Below are 26,557 nucleotides of genomic sequence, written 5' to 3' on the forward strand. Positions count from 1 at the left end.
CACAATTCATGCTTGTTGACACATTACCTGCGCCTCCATGCGGGCTCTGCGCTCTTCCTCCTCCTTGCGTCGTCGCATGTTCTCATTGTCCTGTTTAGCTTCACTGAAGGCCTGTAGGAACTGATCAAAGATGCCAAAGAACTCATCGGGCTGCATGCGTGTGGCGTCCTCACCGAAGTGCTTCACAGCCTGCTCAAACTGTGCAGAATGAAAGACAAGGACATTTAGGACAGTGATTCTTTATCATCTAATACTTATTTTACTTTGGCGAGTAAAAAATAGAAAAAGAAAAAAAATTGTCATCATAAACTCCAGGCTGCTAGAATGAACTAGTGATCTTCTTGTCATATACACTACCATAATAAGGCTTGGAGTCAGCAAGATTTTTTTCCCAAACATAAGTGTTTTTATGTTCATGTTACCTTTACTTGCTCAAAAATACAGTAAATACAACATTACAAAATAATTACAATTTTAAATTCTTAATTTTTCTATTTTAATTTCTTTAAAAAAATGTTTTTTTCTAATTTTAATTTATTTTATATAATTTATATAATAATTTCTATTTTAATGTATTTTAAAATACAAATTTATTCATCATCATTACTCCATTCTTCAGTGTCACATAATCCTTCAGCATATCATTCTAATATGCTGATTTGCTGCTCAAGAAGCATTTCTTATTATTATCAATGTTGCTCTGCTTAATATTTTTGTGGAAACTGATGCTTTTTTTTTTTTTTTTCAGAATTCCTTGATGAATACAGAGTTCAAAAGAACAGAATTTATTTAAAATATAAATATTTTCCATAAAGGCATTAAAAAATTCTTTAAATATAAAGAAAACGTACTGACCCCAAACTTCTGAATGATAGTGTATGAATGTAATGAAATGAGACCGTTATCCAGATTTGGTTGACAAATCCTTAATTTCTCACAAAGATCAAACCTTCATCTGTACTTTTGCCAACCCTTTAGAAAACCAGCTAGATCCCAACATAACATTCGAGCACTGCGGCAGCATCAAATCCATCCCATGTGCAGCTTCATGAGCAGAATCAGACTGAAAGAACCTGCCTTTGAAACTGATCTTCAGCCTATGGCAGTTAAAGATTACGGTCAATGTTTCCAGCGGTTCCAATGTCCACACAGACGGACAGAAGCCCATTAAACTCCAGTGAAAGCAGTGATTTAACATCTACAAGGCTGAGTTACATGTGCCAGCATGGAGCGGGGAAAAAATCTGGCATTTTAGACGCTCAACGGCGACTTCAAAGCTGCAGCGGAGCAACTTTATGTGAGCTCTCATATTTAAGTGACCAGATAGAGTGACAAGCCTCGCTATGTTCAAACCTCTCATAAACCTTTAACATCTATTAGCTCCTCAGGCCCAGTGAACTGTGGTGCGCTTTCGTTCTTACCAAATCCTTGGCGTCCTGAAGAGAGTCTTCGGCCTCAGAGAAACTGAAACCAGCCACAGTGATGAACTGACTCACAACAGACACAAACTTATCGCCGTAGATCTGATTCTGGCTCCTCTGGTACTCCAGCTCCTGTTGAGAGAGACGCACAGAATTAAATAATAAATAGGAAATAGGAAAAAGTGCATTTCATTCAGAGGAATCTCAAGCACTCAAGAAAACACCTTAGAAACCTAGCAAGGGCTTCAAACTTCAAATCTCAAAGTTCTTTCTAGTTTTCATGTGTTGTAACCGTAAATAATGTTTTAGCCAATGATACTATTGTATAAATAGATACATTTGCTACACTGGATGACCTCACAAGCTGTAGAGCTTGTTGTAATTGTAGACAAAATGAGAGAATGTCGCTTACCGTCTCCACGCTTTTTAGGCCAGCGCGCAGATTGTTAATGTCTTTCTCCAGTTCAGTCATGCTGGGAAAAAAGGAAGAAAAATAAGTTTGGAGAGAGAGATAATGAGAGATAATGTTTCACTGGACAATTTGCAGACCCTTTAATCTCATTTCGAATGGCTGAGGAATGAATCACATCAAACAGTATCTTCACACAGTGACTATGGTTTTGCCAAATAGGACATGTTCCTGGATCAACAACTTTTGTTGGTGCTGGAACAACTAACCCCATCCCAAACTATAAACTACCGCTAAAAATGAGAGGCTGAAACTGTTCAGGCATCTGATTGGTTGTTAAAGGAATATTCCAGGGTTCAATACAAAGTTGGGTTTTAAGTATTTTATGCTCGCAGAGATATATTTATATGAACAAAAATAAAAACTGTAATATTGTGAAATATGTAGTTTTAATACATTTTAAAATAGAATTATTCCTGTGATGCAAAACTGAATTTTCAGCATCATTACTCCAGTGTCACATGATCTTTCAGAAATCATTCTAACATGCTGCTCAAGAAACATTTCTTGTCGTGCTGCTTTATATTTTTGTGAAAACTAAGACACATTTCTTACAGGATCCTAACGTTATAAATACTTTACTGCCACTTGTGATCAATTTAATGTGTCCTTGCTGAATAAAAGTATTAATTTCTTTAAAAAAAACAAGTTGAAGCATTTGTGGTATAACGCCGATTACCACAAAAATAATTACGTGAAGCCTATGATTTTATAAAAGCACTTACATTAATTCTTCTCCTAAAACCTGTGTATTCTTTGAGCTTTAAAGCTGTTTAAATCATATTTTTACTGTTGCTTTTGGGTTTAAGGCATTCCATTACCATACAGAAAAGGTCAGTAAGTGAGTTTTTCATATTAAAATTATGCTAACATTGCATATTATTTATGTCATTTGTTGCTGTACTGTCGAGACTGGCCCTTTTCACTTCCATTTTAAGTGCTACACTATTTTAGCAAAACGAGGGACAAGTGGAAATTAATTTGTATGCTAATCAACATTTTTGTCATTTTTCAAAGTTTTGTCGATTAAGCTTATACTAAACCCAGAACACTCCTTTAAAAGTGTTGTTCCTACATTTTTTCCTATTAACTTGCACTCTTTTTGGAGACACAGAAACTCTTAAGTGAGTGTAATAGTGAGACTTTGTCGCATACTTGACTTTGGCTGCTTCTGGCACGTTGCGCAGATCCTCATGAATCAGGCTGACTTTCGGGTACTTCTGCTCAAGAATGGTAATCAGGTAGTGCAGCAGAGTGACGTTCCTATTGAGAAACACACAGCTTGTGTAACTGCATGGCTGGTAGGACTTTAATATACAGAACTTGCTCAATCAGAAGCCCTGTCTTACTTGTCGATGCTGGACTTGGTGTCAGCGATCTTGTTGAGAGAGGACACTTTGAAGCCATAGGCATTGCCCCTCTGGCCTTTGTTCATGTAGTTACCGAAGGCCAGCACCACCTCCAGAAGCTGTCGAAGATTCTTGCTCTGAAGAACCTCCTTAGAGGCTTTACTGAGAGCTGAGGGAGAAAATTAGCATTTTTAATATTACACCTACACCTTGCATAACCTGTGTGTATATGCTTAATTTCACACAAGTCTAGTAGAGAACACAACTGTATACGAATTTACCTTCCACTTTCGGCTTGATTTCTGCTATTCTTTCTGCAAACTTCTTTTTGAAGTAAAGAGACTGAAGTCTTTGCTGGTAGTGGTTGATTCTGTGGTTTAAAAAGAGAATTGAAATAGAACACCACAAGTTATATGATAATATTCCATTAACATTTCCAGACAAAAGTCTGGATACAGCTGAATTAAAGTTTCTTGTGACTATAAAACCTAAAGGTTTCTGCTTAAATTAAATTTGTTTTGGTGGTGAATACAAATGGTCTAAATTCAAATTTCTAGTGCTAATGTTTTGATTCATTTAACATTAACATTATTTTGAATGACTTTCATGTTAAAAATAGTTCAAATAAAGTGCAAATGTGTCCAAAGGAAACCTCTTGATCTAAAGGCTTCTGCTTAAATGTTTAAAATGAATTTTGCTGACAAATATAAAGTGTATACATTTTTATTGCTCCTGCTAAATAATCAATAAACATTAGTATTTCTGTTATTTCTTAGTTTTGAAGACTGTACTTTTATTATGGAAAATAGTCAAAATAAGGAATAAATGTGTCCAAACAATTGACTGGTAGTTTATATCAAATTATATTTCATATAAAATATAAAGCATAATAAAGTACAATAAATACTGGGTTTACTCCGTTTACTAACAAGGGGTGTACCCATAATGCATTGCTAGAAAACATCTGAAACATTAACAGCCAAATATTCATCTGTGGCTTTTCATTGCTCTGTTAAAGCATGCCTGTTCATGAGACATGGGTCCTGTTTGCCGTATTAAAATAATAATAAAAAATAGTCTAATAACACCTGCAACTTGTTTATTTTTTTATCAATAAATGGAGCCGCCCATTCTTCATGGCTTTTACATTTATGTCCTTGTGGGCTGACATTCTACAGAGATTAATGACAATGCACAATGAAGAGGTCAAAAAATTTCCAGCCCTGTTTCAGCCAATTTCAGGCTTTATGCCAAACTGAGGAAACTGCATTTGGTAACTAACGTCAAAGATTATTATAGCATGAAACTAAACAGACCAAGATAAGAACGTCATCCTGTAAAACCGTTTATTTTCCACATACTGACCTCTACACCACCTTTAGCTTTGTGCAGAAACACCATTTAGTAGATACTGTGTGTTTTGATGGCTCTGTCCAGTCTGATGAACATAGTTATCTCTATTTATTATGTCTCAAACTAAGTGGCTTTTTCATGACCTAAATTGATGGTTACCTGCTCATCTCATAAAGGAAGCGATCTGCCTTCGCCATCCGCTCCAACTCATGTTTGTGTTCCTCCAGAAGGTCCACGTCACTTTTTTCTGGCACGAACTTCAACAGCTGCAGGGGAAGAAAGGAAGCATACTAATGACTAAATTGGGCCAACCAATCAGAAATCATTTTGAAAGAAAAGTCTTAAAAAGGTACAGTACCAAAACAGCCTGTTTGTTCATAAAATAAAATTAGAGACGAAATTAACCTTTTAAGTGATTTGAATGCAATGTGGCCCCATTAATGGAACACACATCCTCATCACACTACAATAACTAACTGTTTGATTAAACTGTTTGATACTGTTAAGATTAAAACAAGGAGTTATAAAACCTGATTGCCATTATATTGCTTTTCAAGTTCATTTGGAAAATGTTGCAAACATTTACGTGCTGCTCTTATTTGGTGATTTGCTTTAAAGTTTAAACAGGGCGAGGTATACAAAGCTGCATTTTATTACCGGTATAGCTACATGGCTAGATCAGGTTTTAATTAAACTACAAAAAGCCACATTAATGTGCTTCACTCGCAGGATACACACAACTGACTTTATTCAGACACGTGAAAAGCTGGTACAATATTAAAAGGCTTCGGTATGTTTAATATTTTTACAAATTACAGCAAATCAGACAGAATGGCAAAAATGCAAGGATGATATAGTGTCTTGCCAAAATTGCTTCTGTAAAACAATAATTGCATGCTGGCTAGGACTGTCAGGTTTATGTAATTAAACTTGCAGCCTGTGCAGACGCTATATCAGCTAATCACAGTTCTGACATGTTTGACGTCAATCCACTGCAGTAAAACAGGTTTGTTTTGGACATAAGCCACCTTGAGTTATGAGTTAAAGTGTGAGCTAAATGATTGAGTATGTGGTGATGCATCTCACCTGCTCCAGCATATCCTTAGGTAGGTCTTCCTGCTCATCCATGGTCAGCATGGCTCTCTTGATCTCCTCATTTGAGAGTTTTAACCTGCAATAAGACAATTTGAGCGAATCAGTGCATGTGGTTTCCTCATTTTTGAGTGAACCATACAAAGACATAATCTGGTCATATTTCCATATCGCTTTTCTTTTGAATTTGGGGGGATATGACAGTTTCCTTGAGATTCCCCTTTTTGACATCTAATACTTCACCAAAAAACAAACTAAACAACACCACACACACACAAAAAGACAGACAGACAGACATCAAAACAAATAAAGTAAATTAAATAAATAAATACAGTAAATAAAATAAACAAAGTGAATAAAATAAATAAAGTAAATAAATACATGCATACATACATAAACTAAAAAGGCCAAACAAATAAAAGAAATAAATATATACATCAATAAATATAAAAATATACACCAATATAAATATATATATAAATATAATTATATACACCAATAAACAAACAAATGAATTAATTAATCAATCAAATAAATATAAACAAATAAAATTATACATAATAAAACAAAAAAACAAATGCAGTATGCACAAAAAAAAACAATGTTCTGAAATAACTGAACTAATGTTTCTTGGTGCAGTAAATGTTTAAAATTGCTGAATTCCAGGTTTTATTAACATCTGTACATTTTAATCAAACACATAAAGTGAGCTTATGGGAGAGATCACAGGCGTCTCTGTTTATGGCCGCTGCTATGGCGACTTGTGATGCAGCAGAAAAAAATCCTGGCTAGGATCATCTTATGAATAAAACGCTTGGCTGCAATTGTGTTTTAAACACATCGTCAACCGTCAACAAAATGGCTTAAGTAAACAAAGAATTTTTCTATAGTGAGTCATGCAGGAAGGTTTATTACTGTGAATGAATCTTAAATGGTCAAAGATGGTGGCTGTGGGTTCCTAATTTACTGACTCACTTGGAAAGAAGAATGTTGCAGTTTTGTGCACGCCGTCCGTCGATGACAGACAATTCTCTGACCTTTTTAGAAGTGACGGTGTCATCCTCTGATTCTTTCTGCAAAGAATAGAATGCATTGAAGGTCAATATCACACTGAAATGAAGAGCAGAATACTAAGACAGCAAGCTAGTGATGATTTCACACTTGAGGGTTTTAGTGCGAATCGGTCAAAAAGTTTTGAGTGCTTGTCAGGTGTGACACTTAGAGACTAAAAGGTTTGCAAACATAGTGTGGTTCAGAACACCATAACAGTCTAAAAGCAGAACCATAGTGATTAGATACAATTAAATGCAGGTTTGGACTCGAAAACAACAAGAAACCTGCTGTCTCAAAAGTACAAGCCAAACAGAGTAATTTTTCAAACACAGGACAACATGCTCATGACACAACCAGTCATCCACAACAACTGAGGATGAAAACAGTCATCTCTTCCTCTTTAGTGCCAGCTGGGGAGCAGACAGCAAGAAATTGCGTGTTTAGACAATGGCACGTCGGGTTTTATTTTGAGGAGGAAGAGAGTGAAAGGGAATGTGTCCAAAAACAGGGGGATATTTGTTTTTTAGTTTGTGGAAATCTGTCTCCTTCACTGTTGCATAAACTCCAGATGCATGCAAAACCAACTGCGTGCCTCATAACCAACTTGGCTAATTACGAACAGAGACATCTTGAAATGCTGGCCGATAAACTGAAATAGGTCTTTTGGTTCATTGCGTTTTAAACTATGCTACAACAGGCAACAATTTAGTGATTATCTGCATAAAGAATGCACTTAACATTACATAAAAAGTACTATGCAATAGATGGTACTTTGATACCAAATTACTTACTGATTACAATATTTATATATGGTATTTGGGTATATCTCACAAAAATGCAAGAAAATGTCATTTCAAAACCAAAATAAGAAATTATATTTTGAAAGAATAGAACATATCTAAAAAATGATCAAGATTAATCATTTTTTTACATTGTGACATTTTTAATTACATTTAAGCACAGACAGTTTAAAGCAAAAACTCTTTTTAATCTAATCTATCAAAAATTATTTTAAAATGATTTTAATGGTGATTCTGGGGTATCTGTAAGATTCAACCATTTAAATGTCACTACAACAAAGTACTTCAAAGAATACCATGTAGCTACTAGGGATGCGCGCTACGACTAATTTGACAGTCGTTTAAACGGAAGTTTTGTATCCGACTAGTCGACTAGTCTAAAAGCTAGAAACCCCCCAAAAATGGCAAAAAAAAAAAAAAAAAAAAAAATCACACTGTCAAATCCCTCAATGAAATCTGCTAAAAATAGGTCACGATTATGCAATATGCTTGCCTCACGTTATCGTCATTTAATTTTAGGCAGTCGTTAAAAAGAAAACAAGGAAGAGCATACACTCAACATAAACCAGTGCATAGCTTATTTATTCAGATCAGCTGGAGTAATGCAGAAATGGAAAATAGACTGACAGAATTCTTCATTTTCATATAACGTTAGCCAACATATTAAAACACAAGTCAAAAACAATGGTAAAGTTTATCAAGGAATAGCATTAAAACGGCTTTTAAAAAATGTACTTCATGTTGGCTATATTGTCTAAAAACAAAACAATGCTCGTTTTACTTACTTACTCGCGCTCGGCAGGAACTGAAGTCACAGGCACACAGAGAGATAACTACAAGCAAGCAGACAGTTTCGAAAAGAGCCTGGAAATCCTGCACCACCACTGAAGTGGGTCTCAGAGGAATAGATGGCGCGGATGGGATCGCGGACCGCAGCGGCGGGTTGTAGTGTATGACATTGACATTGCTGGCTTTGGCTAGCCTCCAAGCTAACGCATACGTGCCTGTATTGAATATGATTACGCATCGCTCCAGTAGAGTTGTTGTAAGCCAATTTGACATTACACCGTTTACACAAAACTTTTCCGTTTCCTTCTAATTCAAAATAATCCCACACCTTGCTGGTTCTTCGCTGGTCATTTCGAGCTCGCTGCAACTGACGAGAAGAAAAGGCATGCAAGGTCTGAGGTAAAAATGTAGTTTCCGCCCAGATACGCTTTTAAAAATATTTATATATTTAAATATTTTGATATTTATTATTTTTCAAAAGTTTGATTTTAGCTTGTTGTTAAAATGTTTTAAATGTAACGTTAAAATTATGGTAATTTATTTTCTTTCGTGTAATCGACTACTGACTTCAGTGTCGACTAGCAGGAGCTGTACCGTTTAGTCGACTAGACTCGCACATCCCTAGTAGCTACATGTCCGAAAAGCATGGCATTACATTGGTATCATCACCAAACTAAAGAGTCAGGTCCGAAGACCACTTACCTGTCTAAAGATATTCAACAGAGAGTCCTTTATGGCAAGTGAGAAGCAGGAAAGTGTTCGTTAGATCAGGAAATATATAAAAGGGCAGGAGTCAACATCATGCAGAAAAAAAGGGTGATACAATACAGAGGGATGGACAGAAACTGCCTGACACTGCAGTATTTCTCATAGAATGCATTTGGAACAATGTGTGAGACGTTTATAATGAAGGAGCAACGTGTAAGGATTCTCATCATTCCTTTATGTCACTGATGAGTTACCTGCTGTCTCTGGTAAGCAGAGAATGTTTTCTCAACATCCTCCAAGTCCAATTGTTTGAAAACGTTGAGGTCGTCCAGATCCAGCCACACAGTCCCTTCCAGTTTATTCTGCGATACAGAGATGAATAGTGAATAAACTATATCTAATAAAATTAAACAAAATAGAATAAAATGAATACATTTAAATAATAATTTTTTAATTAATGAATAAATTAGAATTAAATAGTTTAATTACAATTAATAAGAATATATATTTTTTAAAAGATATAAATAAACACATTTCACACACACTGCAGTGTCGTAGTATTAAACTGTTATTTTTTTAATAGATTGTTTCAATCAATTGTTTCGATTCGAATTATAAACTTTATGTACTCACTTCACTGATTTTGGTCCAGTTGAAAGACTTGAGTGGATTGGACGGCTGAGGGATGTTCTTTTTCTTAAGCGTGGAGCCCAGAAGTCCTCCAAGGGGAGGAGGAGCACCAAAGCCGGGCAGGCCTGGTGGAGGTGGTGGTCCGCCGGGGGGAGGGGGTGGTGGCGGCGGTGCTCCACCTGGAGGTGGAGGAGGAGGAATGCTAGCCAGACCAGGTGGTGGAGGTGGGATGCTACCAGGGGCCAATGGGACGAGTGGGGGGCCTCCTGGGATATTTGTCCTCTAAAAATACAAGACACAATAGGAATGTGAAGCAAAAGTGTTGAGAGGTTTTGAATATGAAGAAAAACAATACAAAACCACATTTCAGTCTGATCCAAAACCCTGTTGACAATGCATTTTTAGGCCCTGCTGAAAAAGCGTTCCCAGACTCTAGTCTAGACATTAGGCTATTTCAGTTATGCTGCCACAAACAAGCAAGCACTACTGGAACTACCAAGATTATTCTGGATATGATATATATACTGTGTGTGTATATATATATATATATATATATATATATATATATGCGCAACTATATTTTATTCAGAACCAAAATGTATGAAAAAACTGTTCAAACTAATTAGAAATCAACTATTTCACACCAGTTTAAAAAAATTAATAAAATCAAGCCATTCTATAGTGGTTTTCTGGTCTTAGTTGGTTTAAAATGGTCTAATTTCCCAAACTGGCCAAGCTAGGGTTCAGCTGGATTATTTGGTCTTCTTTCACACCAGATCAGCCTAACTAGAAGCCAAAACAGGCCAGAAAACCATCGTAGGCTGGTTTAAGCAGGGTTTTGTTTTTTGTTTTGTTTTTTTCAGCAAGAAGCTGAGTGCTCGTTCCAGTTCAAACTCTTACGAGTTTCCATTTCAGTTAGGTTGCTGTAGAGAGAAAACAATTCACTGAGTTTTGAAAGAGGCACATTGTGCGTATGTAACATACATTACTCATCTCATGTAGCCGGGCAGAAAGGTCAGCAGCTTGCTGCTTAACAAGCTTATGTTCGCTGCTTTCCTTCTCCAGCTTCTCTTTCATCTTATTGAGAGTTTGCATCATTTCTTCCTTCTCTTGGGCTTTTGCATCACACTCCCTTTCTTTCTTCTCCAGCTTCTGCTGAAGTTCATTATGTTCTATGATTCAAGCCAGAGAAAACAAAGAAAAAAAGTTTAAATCAAAATGCACAAACGCTTTAGTATTTGACAACATCAGCAATGTCATCGCTGATTCCCATGCAGATGAAGGCACATGTAAACGCATTCAAGGCCTCCTGAGGGTAAACAGTCACTTAAATCAATATTCGGCTCATAGAAGGATCATGTACCTTTTCTCATTTTTTCCGCTTGCTCTTTCCATTGTTTCACCTCGTTCTCGTTTACCAGCCTGTAAAAGCAAACAAGAGAACAGTATTGGGCACTTCTGAATGGTAAAAGCGATAGTTCACATAAAAATGAAAATCTTGTCATCAATAACTCACAAACCCATATGAAAAGGAGAAATTTTCTCTTTTCTTTTTTCAACACGAGACAGCAAAAGATCACAATTTTCATTTTTGGGTGAACTATCATTTTCGATGTGTCCCTAAACCACAAAACTTGGCATTCATAATTCATAAAAAGCACAAAGATGACATATTAGTTGGGTAGGACCAGCAGGAAACCAAGGAACCTCGGTGCAAAATGTTAAGCGATCAGAGATGCCCCTTAAAATGGGAGTCAAACTTCAACTCAGTAACATTTGATCAAACCACCAAATGTTTTCCATATGCATTCTGCATATTTGTTTTTATTTGACTGAAACTGTCCCAGACCGTCTCTCAGCTTTCGACTTGTTTGAACTAGAGTGAAGTTGTGTCTCACTTCTAATTAATCCCATGCAGAAAGATGACACAAAGATGTGTTTATTTTAACTCTTGTACCACCAAAAGGAAGCAACAGTTCTGCGACTGTCCTGTTCAATCATATTCTGGATGGGGCTTGATTTATAAACATCAAGCAACAAAATCTGAGGTCTGGCGCTTTCCTAAAATGTGATTAGATACAGGTGAATGGTTACTTGTTTAAAATGACTTTGGGTCTGGATTATGGATTTGGGATTATATTTTTCTGAGCTAAACTACTTAAATCAAAAAATTATATGACAGGCACTTTTGGAGAGTATTAAAAACTCAGGCTATTAATAAATGAGAAATAATGCGGACACCAGGGTACAGTTTTGTTATATGTAAAGACACTTATCTCTCACTCACATTCGCACTACGTTCTTCACGTCGAAGTTCTCAAGGGGAGCCACATCGGGGTCATGACCCTTGTCATTCTGTAGGACAATCTGCTGGACAATTCGGTCGAGAAGAAGCCAATACTGCACAGTATTTCCATTTCTTTTGTCTGAGCAAAGAGAAGAGATGATGGTCAACACTTCCAAGCAGACTACACAATGTTTACTATAGTGACTGATATAATGCATATATACTGCATACACTACCATTCAAAGTTTTGGGGTCTGCAAGAATTTTTATTTATTTTTTTTTTTTGCATTTGAAATAAGTCTCTTACATTCACCAAAGCTGCATTTATTTGATCAAAAATACAGTAAAAACAGCAGTACTGTGAAATATTATTACAATATAAAATAACTAACTTCTATTTTAGTATATTGTAAAACGTAATATATTTTTATAATGCTAAAGCTGAATTTTAGTGTCACACGATACTTCAGAAATCATTCTAATATGCTGATTTGGTGCTCAAAAATATTTCCTTTTTTTAACAGTTCTGCTGCTTAATATCTTTGTGGAAACTGATTTTTTTTTTTTCAGGATTCTTTAATGAACAGAGAAGAACAGCATTTATTTGAAATATAAATCTTTTGTATAAATGTCTTTACTGTGTCTTTGTCTTTGCTGAATAAAAGTATAAATTCCTTAAAATATAACAAATAATAATAAAAAAATATCTTACTGACCCCAAACTTTCAAATGGTAATGTACAATGAAATTCAATGCTGACTAAAAAACAATTACTTTTTCCATTAAAAAAATAAATAAATAAAAATAAAAAAACATTGTCCATGTCCAAAACACATGGTATTATTATAGGCTCATGTTCAAAACTATATACCATGGAATTATTTTGTATTCTTTAGTGGCACTAGTTATGATGCGGTAATATGATGTCTGTTTGTTTACACTGTTATGGAGGGGTCAGGGGAAGTGACATTACTCACAAGGCATATGAAGACAGTGCTGTAAGACGGACATAAAGTGTGGGAAGGCGTCCGTATGGTTTATCCTCTTCCGGATGAGGTCAAACACCTGAGTAGCACTTTTAGTGTCTATATGAACCTGACCCAAACAAAGAGACAATGAAATTACGATTGAAAAAAAGCGCCTGTATTTAGAATGAATACAAATTAAGACAGCAAGCATACATTTTCAAACCGCTTAGCGAGGGCTAATTCATCTTCATTTCGTAGCATCTCAAAGAATTCCAAATGCCTGAAGAGTAAAAAAAAAACGACAGCATGTTAAGCTCAACAAAACCCAGCCAAGTACTTGAGGATGATGTGTCTCAAAATACAGCACTTACCGATCTAACGTGGAGTTTTCATGGGACCGTAATTTATCAATCACTGGTTGGATGCCCAGCATTAGAAATTCATACCGCAAATGAATTCTGAACTCCAAACTGGTCTGTAAATGAAACGTTGGAAGTCATGGAGAAACTCTTGGATGATTTGAATCTAATGAGATGCAGATGTAGAGAAAGTAGCGCTTACCTCCCCTGCTCCTTGACTGAGGACCGCGTTGATGAAGGACATGATTGCCGTCTTGAGGTTCACCTCATCTCTGTAGCGGCCTGTACTCTTGTCCAAGTCAGTTAGAAGGGTCTGTGTGAAAACCGAGAAGATGGGGAGAAAGAATGAGAACAACAAAGGCGAAAGACCTCTTAATATTTCATTCATAAGTCTCAATGGCCTTATTTGTGAAACAAAAGCAGAATGAATTTCTGTGTAAATCGTTGCATTCATTTCAAAGGAACAATTTATGAACAACTGGTTTTATGAATGATTTATGTTTAAAGAATGAGGCCCAGTGAGGGAAACCACCAACTCTCGATTTTTCCACCCACCTGAAATCGCGTCCGTTCGCAGGCGAACTTCTGATAGTGCAACATGGCTTCCAGGATTTTCTTGTGTCCTCCGGGCACCAAGCAAACAGCACCCATGATCTCCAGAACGGCCACTTTGGTCTTGATGTTCTCAGTGGCCAAACTCTGAGCGATGATGTTGATGCTTTCTGAATGTGCGAGCACATGGGCACGTCCCTGAGAGTTGTTCATCAGGGCTTTAATACAGCCGATCAGCGAGGTGTGGATCTGAGATTCGGTAGTCTCGTAGTCCATCGTTTTCAGGAAGTTCAAGATGCACGTCAGTCCATCGAGGTCTATGAAGCGTGTCACAAACCTAGAGGAGCACCACAGAGGTCAGGCCAAGCAGATGAAAACACATTTTCGACTCAGGAAAGAGAACACATGGAAAATTTAAACTTAATGTCCTAAATTTTAAGTGCAATTTCTGCTGTAGCTTCAGAGACGGTTGCATGAGAAAAGTTGCTGAGGCCTTTACCACCATGATGGAGGGCCAAGCAAAATGAAGTCACTGGCCCTGTAAATGATCTCTGGGGGACAGCGATACAAATTCTTAATCATTTTAGCAGCTGTCACAGTGCCTTTAAAAGCACATGTTATTTTACTAAACTAGGAATTAACCTAAATAATTCAATAAAATATGCTCAAACGTTGTCCAAGTTGTTTCAATTTTCAATTTTACTATTGGGATGACAAATATTTTACATTTGTAGTGCTGAAGCATTTTCATACAAATACGCTAATCACCAGAATTACCAGAAGTTAATTGAATATTTTGTGCGAAAACTGAAGAAAAAAAAAAGAAAAGGAAAAAGATAATTGAATAGTGAAAAAACAAAGAAATGAACGACTATTAATGAAAATTAATGTTTTTCGATTTTTTCCCTACTGATTTTGGTGTGATATCAAAATTTTTTGTGAGATGCACTTCATATTATTATGCAAAGAGCATAAACGAATCAGTCTCAGCACAAGAGGAAGAGAGCAATAGATCTAATACCCTGCAAAGTAGTGTTGGGCGATATGCTCAATTTTCATATCGTCCTATCATCAGCCTGTGAGATCGCCGATACAATCAGTTAATCAGTGAATCTACACTGTACGATGCATAAATCTCTTATACTTCGCACATACATCTGCGCTTTGTTGTTTATGATGAGAGAACTCGCGAGTCAGAATTCAGCCAGCGTGCACTGATCAACGGTACTCCGCTGTTCCAGCGATGGCTCATCTGAACGCCTCTGATTGGCCATTGCATTCATAAACTCAGCATAATCGTGTGATTGGTTATAATAATGTGCAACACTGTAAAAACGCAGAAAAATAAATATAATGCAACAAATAAGCCCTAATATTAATTAGATAGAATTACTAGCCTGATAATAATAATAATAAAAATAATTATTATTATTATCGTCTTGCTATTGTCAAAGGCGTCATCCACAGGCAATATCTCTGACTATCGTCGATACACGATACAATCATCTATCGGCACAACCCTACTGCAAAGACAAAGTACTGTATGCACTTAATGCAATTTAATGAAGCACTTAGTGAAAGAGAGATGCTCCATTTCCACACAGCCATGTGTAAGGCAATGTGCTTAATCAGAGTAATTAAAAAGAATTACACTGTCATGCAATGACCCATAGAGTGTGTGTATTTGTGTGTGTGTGTGTGTGTGTGTGTGTGTGTGTGTTAAAGGCAGTACCTCATTGGCTGTGTGCGGAGAGCAGTTTTCAAGCTCTCTATGGTCTTATTCCTCTCCTCCTCATCCTCCTTCTCTAGGGCCAGCAGGGACTTCCTCTGGTGGTGATATTTAACAGAGAGAAATAATTAATGGACTGTCCAAAGTTTGTCAGGTAAGAGATTTGTTAAATTATCTATGAAAAACTGAAGGAAAATCTCCACAAAAAAAGTTTTAACTGTAATACAAAAGGAAAAATGTGCTATAACATGTGAATGAATTTATAGCTTCACCAATTATCTGAGCATCAGCGCTCTTTGCGCTATGAAATATTTATAGTTGTTTACCACTCGATAAACACCTACATCCCCAACAACTTCCTTAAGGGCAACATATGTGAGTTTAATGACTCCCTCTTGACTAAGAGACTTTTATCTCCTCAGGGCATGGACGGAAATGAGTGTGGTCAGGGAAGTGTTCATTATTTGCTGTCTAGTTTGTTAGTCATACTTACAGCAGCCATAGAATTGATCTGATCGATGTAGAATTCAGGCCAGCTGGTCGCCCCCTTATTCTCTTCCTGTTCCTATAAAAAAAAAACTAAAGCTTAGCCTGGATACTGAAATCATATAAACACACATTTATATAAACATAGATAGAAATTTTCAACTTAAAAATAAATAAGAATAATTATACATACACACACACACACACACACACACACACACACACATATATATACAAACACTAATTATTCTAAAACAATGATTATACAGCACAATATGTTTGGATAGATAGGTAAATAGACAGAATGGCAGATAGAATGATAGATAGAAAGAACAATGGAATGATAGATGGACAAAGAATGATACAGCAATAAATAGACAGAAAGAAAGAATGATAAAGAGAAGAACAGAACAATAGATTGAACAATAGATAGACAGACAGACAGACAGACCGATAGAATGATAGAACGATATATAGACAGACAGAATGATAGAACGACAGATAGAAAGATAGAACGACAGCTATAGATAGGTAGAACGATAGATAGACAGATAGATATACATAGACAGAATGATAGACAGGCAGACAGACAGAACGATATATAGACAGACAGAACGATAGATAGAACGATAGATAGAGACAGACAGACAGAATGATAGAACGATAGATAGATAGACAGACAGAACGACAGATAGACAGACAGAACGACAGACAGAACGATAGATAGAAAGATAGATAGACAGACAGAACGACAGATAGACAGAATGACAGAACGATAGATAGACAGACAGACAGACAGAACGATAGATAGAACGATACATAGAGACAGACAGACAGAACAACAGATAGACAGACAGAATGATAGAACGATAGAGAGACAGACAGACAGAACAACAGATAGACAGACAGAATGATAGAACGATAGAGAGACAGACAGACAGAACGATAGCTAGAAACAGACAGACAGAACGACAGAGAGACAGACAGAATGATAGAATGATAGATAGATAGACAGACAGACAGACAGACAGGACGATAGATAGAACGATAGATAGACAGACAGGACGATAGATAGAACGATAGATAGACAGACAGAACGACAGACAGGACGATAGATAGATAGACAGACAGACAGACAGACAGACAGACAGACAGACAGAACGATAGACAGAACGATAGATAGATAGACAGAACGACAGATAGATAGACAGACAGAACGATAGATAGATAGAGACAGACAGACAGAACGATAGATAGAACGATAGATAGACAGAACGATAGATAGATAGATAGACAGAACGATAGATAGATAGATAGATAGATAGATAGATAGATAGATAGATAGATAGATAGATAGATAGATAGATAGATAGATAGATAGATAGATAGATAGATAGATAGATAGATAGATAGATAGATAGATAGATAGACAGATAGATAGATAGATAGACAGAACAACAGATAGACAGACAGAACGATAGATAGATAGAGACAGACAGACAGAACGATAGATAGATAGATAGATAGATAGACAGACAGACAGAACGATAGATAGAGCGATAGATAGACAGAACAACAGATAGACAGACAGACAGAACGATAGACAGAACGATAGATAGATAGACAGAACGATAGATAGATAGACAGAACGACAGATAGATAGACAGAACGACAGATAGATAGACAGAACGACAGATAGACAGACAGAACGACAGATAGACAGACAGAACGATAGATAGATAGAGACAGACAGACAGAACGATAGATAGATAGAGACAGACAGACAGAACGATAGATAGATAGATAGATAGATAGATAGATAGATAGATAGATAGATAGATAGATAGATAGATAGATAGATAGATAGATAGATAGATAGATAGATAGATAGATAGATAGATAGACAGATAGACAGAACAACAACAGATAGACAGACAGAACGATAGATAGATAGAGACAGACAGACAGAACGATAGATAGATAGATAGATAGATAGACAGACAGACAGACAGAACGATAGATAGAACGATAGATAGACAGAACAACAGATAGACAGACAGACAGAACGATAGATAGATAGATAGACAGACAGAACGACAGATAGACTATGATAGAACAATAGATAGAACAATAAAACGATAGACAAATAGAACGATAGATAGAACGATAGACAGAACGATAGAAGGATAGATAGACATGTGAGTGGATATTGAAGAGGAGGAATTAAAAAAATAAGAAGGGTTTACAAAAGATTAAGACATATTTTAATTAGAATAACAGGCAGATGAATCATTCACAACAAGAAAGTTAATTGGGTGAATTCTGATTTGAAACTGCAAGCGTCTGACACTCAAACTTCACTGTACTGTCCTCCACACCAACACAGATCTCTTTGTACTGCCAGGTTCTCAAGCACTTCCACAGCCGCAATGTGTGAGAACATAGCTTATCTAACCACTGCGATTCCCACAAAATCGCATCCAACAATCCAAAAGCACTTGTGAACTGATATGTTTTATGTGTGTGAGTGTCCACAGCTCACACCTTGCTTGAGATGCTTCTTGTTACCTGAAAACAGACACAAGGCACTGAGCTTCAGCACTACTCCACTCCTAATGTTGAGTTAAACACTCTGGCAGAGTGTTAAAAGGCTACAATTCAGTCCAAAACATGCCTTTTCCCAGAGTAACTGATTCTTTAAAGCTTTTAATACAAAGCCTGGGGTTGGGAAACAATACCACAGTGTTTTGTGCTATGCTCAAGTGTCTATAATATAGCAGCTGCTTGCTCTTTCAGGCTAAGATTGACTTGTGCTGGCCAGGGTAAGTTTGGAATTGGGAATTGGGGTTGTTTTGGGGGGTTTCACGCACCACATGAGCCGACAAGCTTCCAGGAATCTTATTTAACAAGTCCACCCATTGTTTTATAACCACAGTCTGCAATTATACAATTTAACTAAACTATTTTGGACCATAGGGGTTTAGAGATTAATAAAAATATAGCTAGAAACCAAAACGCAGGGTGAGAAACATCTCAATACGGTTATTATGAACACGAATACTTCATACCAGACATTCACATGTACTTTGGCCTCAACATCTTGACGGTAGTTTTAGCACTCATTATATTGCACGGTGCTGGTTCCACATGTTGCTCAGACCCCAAAACTCCACTGGGAGGTGATTTGATTCAGGCCTTGCAGGTGTAGTTGGCTGACACGCTGCTTTCAGTGTTTTATGGAGCTGGGATAATGCAGCACACTCGTTTTTTCTGAGACAGGTTGGGAGTAAAATAAAATAAATAAAATAAAAATAATAAAATAAAATACAGTGAAAGTTATGGAAGTTTGTTTCCACCATGGATTAAAAAATAAAAAAGGAAATTGCCAATTTTTCTCTCACAAATCTGACTTTCTTTTCTTTCACAAAATAGATCTCATAAAATTAGGACTTTTCTTCACAGAACTTAGAATTTATTCAAAATTTAAAGTTATAAACTTTTTCTCTGATTTGTGGGTGTATATCTCACAATTTCGAATTATACACTTACAATTGCAAGTTAAGCAAGCTGTAAACTCAAAATTGTGAGAAAGTCAAATCTGAGAAAAAAAAAGTTTGAATTGTGAGATATACATGGAATTGAGAGTAAAAAAAGTCAGAATTATGAGAAAGTTAGAATTGTGAGTTCATATCTCGCAATTTGGATTTTTTTCCCCTCAGAATTGCAAGATATAAACTTGCAACTGTGAGATTTAAACTCACAATTGGGAGATATAAATTACAATTCTGAGAAGAAAAGTCAGAATTCTGAGAGAGAATCACACAAATGTGAGAAAAAAGAATTGTGAAATAAGTTACCTTTTAAATTTGTTTTTATTCTGTGGTTGAAACTGGCTTCCATAGAAGTAAAATGAAACTTAGTAAAACATTTTTTGTTTTTATTATTATTTATTTGTTTCATTAAAAATATGATTTGGCAGTAGCCGTGTTTCCATTACCCCTCAAATTGCACAAATTGAAAACACGGCTAATGGAAATATGTAAATTTCGCAAAAAGTCCCATATCTCACAAAAAAAGTTTTTCCACTTAAACGAGGTGGTTATTTAGGCAATTTGAAAAAAAAAGAATATAAAAATCGCAAAACTGCAAATGGAAACAGTTTTAGTGCCACGCTCCAGTCAGCCACAAGACGAGACAAAACTAACATGACTTTTTTCTGGGGAACACAAAAGAACACAATTTGAAATCTGAACCCCATTGACTTTCACTCTATGACTAAAAATACTATTTAGTTTTTTGTATCTTATTTTGTGCTCCATGGAAGAACCAAAATCATACAGGTTTGGAGGGACATGAGGGTGAGTAAATGATGCCAGAATATTACATTTTTGAGGTGAACTATCCCTTTAAGCCAGACATAAGCTATAAAAATTTGAACTGAAATTCCATCTCTACCAGTGTATAAGCTTACAAAGCCTTGATCCATCACACAGAACATCAACATAAAGGTTTGCTTTAATATACGAATGAGAATAAAGTTCATGCCTAACATCATAATGATTGACAGTATTATTTTTTAAGTGTTTTAGAGGACAATAGGTCAGCAGCTGTAGAGCGCTCCCCTGGTGGGTCGTGACCAGGTAACTGTAGAGAAACCTCAGACCACTGCTGTGTGGTTTGCTCTTTAGTTCCACTGGCGTAAATGCCTCCTTATAAACGAGGGTTTACAGAGTGTGTCAGGGCAGCCTGGGTTCTGTTACCTCTCACTCCTCAGACCCAAATCACACGTACTGTGAAAATAAACCCTTGCACTCAACACCACTTCTCTGTCCCAAAGCCAAGCCTGTGCTAGAGCAGCAGCGTTTACATTAGGTCCTTTTTTGGATGTACAGTACGACTGTTCATACATTTAGCTGTTCAGTTTCAAACTCCACGGTCATGCCAGATGAAATGTCTCCGCAGGAAACAGAGTTGCTTTAGGAAACTGCTATGCATGGTCAATGCCAGGCTATACGTTCAAGTCTTTCAGAAAATGGAAAAGGCAACTGTGATGGGAGTCCCTGGCCAGTCCCATCTAGTGCCAATTACTTACCTTTTTCTTGCTACAGTAAATTTGCCATTTCTTCTCGGCAGGAAGGGCAAACATGGCCTCTCTATGTTTTTCTGTGAGATCCAGCTCATCCTGTGGGAGAAGGAGATGAGAGGTTTTAAAATAATGCATTCTTTGTCATTTCAAATCCAATGAACTCCAACACCAAAAACCACCAAAAAAAGGTTTAATTTGTCACATTCTAATATGGTTAAATACCTAAAATTGACACTTTAGGTTGCTTATTTGGAATATAATACTAATACAATAATAATAAAATATAATACTAACATGAATATAATATAATATAATATAATATATAGTCGTACTGAATATTTATTATATTTATGCAAATATATATAGGTATTAAATGAATACATAATTAATAAATTCCTTACAAGTTATGATTGCAGAATTGTTTAGATAGATAGATAGATAGATAGATAGATAGATAGATAGATAGATAGATAGATGATAGATAGATAGATAGATAGATAGATAGATAGATAGATAGATAGATAGATAGATAGATAGATAGATAGATAGATAGATAGATAGATAGATAGGAGAATGAAAAATGAATGAACGAATGAACGAATTAATTGCATTGACTGCACAAAAGAAAATATATAAATATATAATAATATTTGATTTTGGCAGTAACACACAGGCATCCTATCCAATCAGTTATAAGGCCTGACAAAACCAACATGACTTAAATTCTGACATCAGCCGCTGGATATCACTGACCCTCAAGCGGGGGTTAATTTCCCACAATTCTGTGTGAGATAGAGAGTCCTTGTTTCCTCACGGCAAAGAAAAGATTTAGTCATGTAAACCATCAATTAATGCCTGTACACTCCTGTGACCTCCGTGCATTCCCATGATGCAGTTCTGGCCTGAGTTGGTCATATTCAGTCCAGATGTTCGGGCACAAGTTAATTAACATCATGTGAGAGACACATACAATGAGCAGGTCCCGAGACCACTTTAACAGGCTGCATAAGGAAATAATGAGGATAAAAAGAATGAAAAAAAATACAGGAAAATCGTATAATCCAACTCGTAAGTACTCATGTGTATTTGAGCAGAGATTCCAGAGAGAGAACATCACATCCAGACACCACATCTATTGCAGAAGCAGGCAGGTCAAAATCCGATCTTGTCCAGAGCGTTCTCTCATAGTTTCTCCCTCTTTATGTCTCTGCAGGAAAAACCTGAACCTGAGATTTTGTTCTGCTATCCCTCACACTCACTAAAAGTCATTTAGATGGAAGCAGCTATCTTTCAACTTCATGATTAGGACTGCTTTCTCACCTCAAATCGACACAATCAAAAGCCTGCTAGAAGCATTTTCCTGTTAAATCAAGTCAACATGACACTGATTGATGTCTCAGTTGTGGCTCACAGCGAGTCCTCAAAGACTCGGCAGGGGACAAGCTGCGTTTGGGACGGAGTCTGGCGCATGCAAGTCATCCATGAGCCCATCTGTGCCAAATGCCTGCTGGTCACGCGCTGGTGGGCATGAGACATACAGACGTTCTCCTACTCAATGGAGTCTGCAGAGCTAATGAGGGAACACGCATTGTCTAACACTCTTTACTGGACCATTAGCAGAGAATGCTTGGATTCCCCATATTACGGAGTCCAAGACAAGCACTGATTCACTCCACAAATGGAGGAATGGTAGAGCAAAGCAGTGCTCAACTGAAGAACAAGCATTTTTCGAACTATTCCGATGGGATTATTGTGAATGAACCCACTTAACAGGCTCCATTTGTGATTTTTGGCCATGTGGGCTTGCGTGCTTATGAACTTTGTATGTTCTGTCTTAGCAAAAAATGCAATGGTGAAAACTCACAGGATACAAAGACAAGTGTTGTTTTAATAAGTTATCCTTAACATGCCCGCCAATATAATGTTTGACAAAACCAAAGACCAAATTTGACTTTCAAAGTAGCTTGTGTCCAAAGATCTATACTGTAACAAAAAAACTGTTGTTTCAACTTAAAGAAAGTGTATGTGCTGCCTTAAAATGTTAAGTTTAGTCAACTTGAAATGTTAAGTTGTACTAAGATATTGGATACTAATATATATATATATATATATATATATATATATATATATATATATAGGTGCATCTCAATCAATTAGAATATATAAATATTTAACAGGGTATAAATATTTAACACATATTTTTTAAGTTGAAACAACTATTCCTTTTACAGCAACTAGAAAGTTGAATAAAATGCATAAACCAAAAGAAAATTAGACTACAATGAGTGCTCTCTATACCCATCCACCCACCCAGCAATCTATTCCTCTACCTGCATATCCATCCATCCATTCATCCCCCTTCTATCCATCTATTCATCCATCTACCTATTCATCCATATACCTATCCATCCATTTATCATCCATCCTTCTAACCATCTACATACCCAACCATCCATTTATATACCTACCTATTTATTCATCCATCTATGTATTCATCTATCCATCTAACCATTTACATACCCATCCATCCATCCATCTGTCTAACCATCTACCTATGCACCAATCTATTCATGCATCCATTTACCTACACTTTCATCTACATAGCAGTCTATCTACTATCCATCCATCCATCATCTAACTGCTCATTCAGCCATCTATCTACAGTATCTACCCCATCCATCCATCCATCTACCTACCCATCCATCCTTCCAGTTATGAGTTTGGGAAATAAATAAAACAAAAAGAGGAAAACAAAAGAAAGAGTATGGAGGTCAAGGTACAACACATACCACCAGTTCAGTGAACATGGCATCCAGTTCCTCGGTGGGGGGCATGGGCAGGGTGGGCTCCATGGTTTGCAGTGTGAAGCTGCTGTCATGGCGGAGGCGGTAGGTGATCTCGGGATGGTCGCTCTTCTTTAGACAGCAACAGAGGAATGACAGGCCCCGCCCTCCTCGCTTACGTGGGGCCATCATGGCCAGAGGCCCAGCCAGTCAAATGTGTCTCGATTTAGCTACAACCCCCTGTGCAAGAGAAAATAAAAAGAGACAATTAGAATGGGTGACATCGAAGCTACAAATAAAAAATTAAAAAATACACACTGTTAATCATTTCGTAGTTCAGTGAAAATGTGGGAGGATATGCTGGGACAGAGCTCAATGCAAAACAACATGACAACACAACTGAAAAGCATACCGCCACCCAGGGCTATTTGCAGCCATATGTCACATGAGATGTGTGATGTATTCAAACTAAAATGTTAATGCATTAAGTACACTCCTGACTAACAGGTTACAATGGGCCACCCACTGAAGACCAGTAGCGATATGCAAAGTATCTGTACTGGTGCACAGAATCTCCCAGAAATGAATCACAATCAAGGCTTTCATTATACACTAGCACTCATAAGTTTGGGTTCATTAATTTTTTTAAAGAAATAAAAACCTTTATTCAGCAAGGATGCATTACATTGATTAAAAAAAAACAACAACAACAGTAAAAACCTTTACACTGTTACAAATAAAAAGTACTCTTTAGTGACACTACAATATACAATATATTTAGAAAAAAAGTTATTTTAAATTGGTTAAGAATTTATTCTCAAAAATGTAGAAATCTTACCATCCCCAAACTGTATTTACAACAACAAATAAGAAGTGGGATTATCAATGTGTGTTTGTGCAGTAAAACTCATAATGCCAGCACTGTATGATCTTATAACCCATTACAACACACACATAAGCCTCATAAACTCCAGCAATACACAACGGCATGATTCAACATGCAAATTATCATACAGGCAGGCAGATAAAACAGCTATAAAAAGCAATGAGCTATCACATTACATTATTAGGTTATTTTATATGCGAATCACTTTACAGAGAGAAAACAAAACCTTATTTGTAATGTGCATTACGAGTAATATCATTCAATATTTAAGTGGATCTGTATCTATAAGTGAAAGGCAACTGCAAAGGAATATTGTATTTTAATAGTGGAAAAACAGAGATGCTCTTCACAAGGACTAAGCCATACGGCTAAAGCAACAAAATTAGTAAAATCTAATATCAGAATCTGATGAACTTTTCTTTTTACTCTCAAGAGTAAACAGTTGTTTTCACAAAAACCAAAGTGTGGTGTAGTATGAAAAGATCTAGAATGGGAACCAAAAGGTTGTTGGTTTAAACACCAAAAAGGCCAATCCATGAGCTATAACCAATGTGAAAGAAGAAAGTTAAAAATGCTCAAACTGTTTCTTTACATGCAGTGAAACAAAATTAATCAAGGCATGAGAAGCTCCAAAAAGCACCATAAAGGTAATGCAGCACTGCAAGTCTTCTAAAGCCATATGATAGCTATGAAGAACAGACCAAAGTGTAAAATTTAAGCTTCTTCTGCACAACAAGATATATGGTATGTTCTTCACACAAAGCTATTGTATGGCATAAGAAGACTTGAAATATAGTGCATGAACCACCTTTATAGTGTTTTGTAATATCCTTTCTGAACTGAATTAACTTTTTAAAAACGTTGTGCACCAACATAAGGGTGAGCAAATGCTAACTAAATTTTAATTTTTTGCATGAAAAAAAACCCAGGTAATCCAAGGGACTGTCCTTGTAATCAGTTTCTCTTCATAATAAAAGCGTCTGCCAAATTACTACTTATTACTCAGCCACAACATCACTTTGTTTGATCTACATCCCCAGATGTCCCAGATTTCATAAAACAAAAGACACACACACAGATATGTCTGTCTATAGTCTTTATCCTCAGACCTCACACAATGGAACTGGCCCTGACCTCTCAAAAGACTGAACCGTGTTCATCTCCCCTTTCTCCATATTAGGAATAACGAAGAAAGTTACCGTGCCCAACTTTATCTTCATCCAGTTCTATTTTAATGAGTACACCAGCCTGAGCTCCAGTGCTAAGGCCATCACGACCCCGAAGAAGTCAAACATAAACTTCACTCTGAATTTACGATCAGACCCAGAAGCTCAAAGTGACCAGATGTTTCCCTTTAGAAGAACAGGGACATAAAGGTTTAAATGGCTTGAGGATTAGGCTGGAGTTTATAGTACGTGTGTTTGTGTAAAATCTGCTCAGTGTACTTGACCCTGCAGAGCAGGTTTATAGTGCCATCATACCCAAACACAGACTTAAACAGTGATGCCCAACATGATCTGACCTCTGAATGTTTGTCTGCAGCAAATCTGACAAAAGAAAATGCTGAAAATGAGTCCATCAATTTAAAGTTACACTTCGTTTACTTTGTAATTATACAACAATCAGAATCAAAATATAAAATGTAATTTTTGGAAGCTTTCATATCTTTTAGTTATAAGACGATGGAGAATTGACAGAAATTGTGAGGATAAAGAAGGGATGGATTAAAAAAAATTAAAAAATTACCCGAGCTGTAC

The 26,557-nt window shown here is 36.5% G+C and overlaps 1 protein-coding gene across 3 annotated transcripts in view; it reads right to left on the bottom strand.

The window, feature by feature from the left end:
• Positions 1-26,557, bottom strand: part of daam1a (dishevelled associated activator of morphogenesis 1a) — a 56,564-nt gene that overhangs the window by 2,042 nt on the left and 27,965 nt on the right. For 2 of the 3 annotated variants that reach the window (XM_058748902.1, XM_058748901.1), the window contains exons 2-25: positions 23,921-24,154; positions 21,138-21,227; positions 16,053-16,124; positions 15,563-15,657; positions 13,834-14,167; positions 13,481-13,591; positions 13,291-13,394; positions 13,133-13,199; positions 12,929-13,046; positions 11,952-12,090; positions 11,028-11,086; positions 10,649-10,836; positions 9,668-9,946; positions 9,289-9,396; positions 9,029-9,055; positions 6,660-6,757; positions 5,679-5,763; positions 4,752-4,858; positions 3,521-3,609; positions 3,240-3,408; positions 3,046-3,153; positions 1,834-1,894; positions 1,422-1,553; positions 28-198 (exon numbers count right to left, since the gene is read on the bottom strand). In XM_058748902.1, the coding sequence (XP_058604885.1) occupies positions 28-198; positions 1,422-1,553; positions 1,834-1,894; positions 3,046-3,153; positions 3,240-3,408; positions 3,521-3,609; positions 4,752-4,858; positions 5,679-5,763; positions 6,660-6,757; positions 9,029-9,055; positions 9,289-9,396; positions 9,668-9,946; positions 10,649-10,836; positions 11,028-11,086; positions 11,952-12,090; positions 12,929-13,046; positions 13,133-13,199; positions 13,291-13,394; positions 13,481-13,591; positions 13,834-14,167; positions 15,563-15,657; positions 16,053-16,124; positions 21,138-21,227; positions 23,921-24,106 (2,997 nt within the window). In that variant the 5' untranslated portion in view covers positions 24,107-24,154. The remainder of the gene's footprint in view (positions 1-27; positions 199-1,421; positions 1,554-1,833; positions 1,895-3,045; positions 3,154-3,239; positions 3,409-3,520; positions 3,610-4,751; positions 4,859-5,678; positions 5,764-6,659; positions 6,758-9,028; positions 9,056-9,288; positions 9,397-9,667; positions 9,947-10,648; positions 10,837-11,027; positions 11,087-11,951; positions 12,091-12,928; positions 13,047-13,132; positions 13,200-13,290; positions 13,395-13,480; positions 13,592-13,833; positions 14,168-15,562; positions 15,658-16,052; positions 16,125-21,137; positions 21,228-23,920; positions 24,155-26,557) is intronic. The other variant, XM_058748904.1, reaches the window with a different exon arrangement.

Source organism: Onychostoma macrolepis, chromosome 17 (assembly GCF_012432095.1).
Source record: "Onychostoma macrolepis isolate SWU-2019 chromosome 17, ASM1243209v1, whole genome shotgun sequence".
NCBI classification, from domain to species: domain Eukaryota; kingdom Metazoa; phylum Chordata; class Actinopteri; order Cypriniformes; family Cyprinidae; genus Onychostoma; species Onychostoma macrolepis.